General features: G+C 39.4%; 1 protein-coding gene across 1 annotated transcript; it reads right to left on the reverse strand.

The window, feature by feature from the left end:
* Nucleotides 1–1,375: 1,375 nt before the first annotated feature.
* LOC124978082 (coiled-coil-helix-coiled-coil-helix domain-containing protein 2-like) lies at nucleotides 1,376–1,877 on the reverse strand. Its single transcript, XM_047542143.1, has one exon. It carries the CDS (start codon nucleotides 1,875–1,877, stop codon nucleotides 1,413–1,415), a length of 465 nt encoding a protein of 154 aa, XP_047398099.1. The 3' UTR covers nucleotides 1,376–1,412.
* Between the last annotated feature and the right edge of the window lie 999 nt (nucleotides 1,878–2,876).

Genomic DNA, 2,876 nt, shown 5'->3' on the forward strand with positions numbered 1-2,876 from the left:
ATGCTTAGCATGGGCAAGGCCCTGGGTTTTATCCCCTAGACCAAAACAAAACAAAAGAAGGTATAAAAAGTTATATAGAAGAAAGTCTGCCCCTTAGTAGGTATTAGCAACTTGTGGATCCTTCTAGAGAACATACATATGAATATAATATTATAAAATAACATATAAGTATGTAGTATACATAATAAAAATAATATACAAGGATATATATTTCTTCCCCTTTATAAACAAATAAATTTTTACTGATTTTTCATTTTGTTAGTTTCAATTTCAGAATTATGTTTAATCATGAATTTCATAAGAAGAAAAATATGCACTGCAGTCTTCCATAAAATAAGAGTTGCCATTTAAAGCAATAAAGTAACTGATCTGAGCCTTATTTTATTTGATCACATATAAATAAGATATGACATATGTGTTCAGTAAAAAAAAAAAAGATTTTAATTCAAGTAACAAAATATGAACAATATACTCTTTTGCTTTCCATGAAAATGTAAGTAAAACAAAAATATTAGCCATTAGCAACTACTGATTTGGTAGAAATATGAATATCTTTATTTTCATTCACAAAACCCATTTATTGCATACTTTCATTAAATAACTGGGATTCAAATTTTGGAGATTTGATTGACTCAAGTGAAAAAAAAATACTAACAATAATCATTTTTAAGAGTTATTTCAGTTGAGCATGAAAGCACAAGCCTGTAATCCCAGCAGTTCGGGAGGCTAACGTAGAAAGATCACAAGTTCAAAGCGTGGCCCTAAGCAAACTCAATGAGATCTTGTCTCTAAAAAAGAAAGAAAGAAAGAAAGGCTGGGGATATGACTCAGTCGTTAAACACCCCTGGGTTTAATCCTCAGTACCAAAAAAAAAAAAAAAAAAAACATTCCAGAAGAATAAGCCCAATGTTTCAAAGTTATTGTAGCTTTGTGACTTTGAATTATAATACAACTCTGTAACTTTAAATTATAATACTAACTTTGTAACTTTTAAAAAATTATAATACTAACTTTATGAGTTTAAATTATTATCCTATTCTGAGTAATATATAAAACATGAGTTTAACAAATAAATGCATTTAACTTGGGAAACAACTATTATGGAACTGCATTCTGAAATTTTTTTTTTTTTCAGGAGAAAATCACTTTATTCTAATAAACTCAAAGAACATGAGAACAGTTGTCTTAAGGAGGGCACACAAACATTTGGCCAGCCCCAAATCTGAACCAACTCACTGAACTTCCGTACATTTAGAACTCTCTTTTGCTGCCATTCAGAAACATTGAAGCTATTAGGTGAGGATTTACACTGCAGTTTTACATTTCATACTTTCACTATCGATTACATTTTTATGCTAAAGTAACTTGGTCATCAGAGCCAATTTTCCATTTCTTCAATTTGAGTCTCTCGATTAGACTAATCCGTTAGCAATTCTGCACTGCTTCAGCACCTCATTGAAACCCTCACAGAGCTTAACATCAGCCTGGTTCTGGGCACACTCCAAAAATTGTTTTATTTCATAAAAGCAAGGGCCACCAAGTTGCTGCTGCTGAGCTGGCTGGGTTCCCTGAGGCTCCTGGTAGGCGATATAGGGCTTTGAGGGCTCCACAGCACTCCCTCCGCTGAAGCCTCCCGTGATGGCATGGCCCAGTGTGTGCCCCACAGCAGAGCCCACAGCCACACCTGCCGCAGTGGTTGCCATCTGGGCCATCAGACCTGGCTGCCGGGGTGCTGCAGCAGGTGAGCCCACTGCAGCTGGCGGGGCTGCAGCTGGCGACTGAGCTGCTGATGCTGGCCTGGGCGCAGCTCTCATTTGAGGGGCCTGGCTGGCTGGGGGCGCCACGCGCGAGATGTGGCTCTGGCTTCCGGGCGGCATTTTAACTGAGCGTCGGCTCGGCGTCCAGAAAGCGAAAGTCTTGAAATATTAATATCTTAGTCATGATACTTTAAAAAATTACTTAAACCAATGTGGTGGCTCATGCCTCTGATCCCACCCAGCTGTTCAGCAGACTGAAGCAGGAGCCTCTCCAGCTGGAGGCCAGTCTCAGAAGACCTTGCCTCAAAATAAATGTTAAAAAAGGCTAGGTGTGGGGCTGGGGCTGTAGCTCAGTGGCAGAGTGCTTGGTGCAAGGCACTGGATTCCATCCAAAAAAATAAAAAATAGAAAAGGCTAGGTGTAGGGTTGTGGTTGTAACTCAGTGGTAGAGTGTTTGCCTAGCATGTACAAGGTTCTGGTTTGGACCCCCCAGTACTGGGGTGGGGATTTGATTGATTTTTTAATTGATCAGTCTCAAATTGTGATTTTAGGAATGTTTCATAGTCTGTGTCACCAGGTTTGTGAGCTTTACTTATTTCGTCCTTCTTTGGTGTTGATGATAAGACCTTGATGCATCCTTGATTCTTGGTTGCACAAGACTGTCCAAAAACTGTCAGTCATTATGCTGATGCCACTCATCTTACAAGTGTTCCTGCTCATGTAATTTAATGGAAGCCACAATAGCATGATGCTTGTGATGGCTGCGGTAGATTCTTTCCAGATGTAGCTCAGGCTTTGGGAGACTTGGTCCTCACAGTTACCACTTTGGGAGTAGAGCCTGTAACCTTCCACTATTGATGATGCCAACCTGCTGGCTGCATATTTTCAGACACCCTCAGGATGGGTATGGCAGCTACTACTGTTCCCCATACTGGTGCCCTGCAGAATCTGATTGCACAACTCAGAGGGCTGTTGCTGCAATGCATCTTATAGGGTGAGAGTGTTGCATGTTCTTCTCTGCACATTGTTTTTTGTTTCATTGAAGGATTCATAGTTTTGTTTTGTTTTTTTCAGTTCATGAAGACTTCCTCATTCTTTGTTGCAACTTCATATTAGTCC

Source organism: Sciurus carolinensis, chromosome 2, assembly GCF_902686445.1.
Source record: "Sciurus carolinensis chromosome 2, mSciCar1.2, whole genome shotgun sequence".
Classification (NCBI taxonomy): Eukaryota; Metazoa; Chordata; class Mammalia; order Rodentia; family Sciuridae; genus Sciurus; species Sciurus carolinensis.

What these genes read in the sequence shown, in the direction of transcription:
- LOC124978082 (XM_047542143.1), bottom strand. Translation starts at nt 1,877, where the DNA reads ATGCCGCCCGGAAGCCAGAGCCACATCTCGCGCGTGGCGCCCCCAGCC.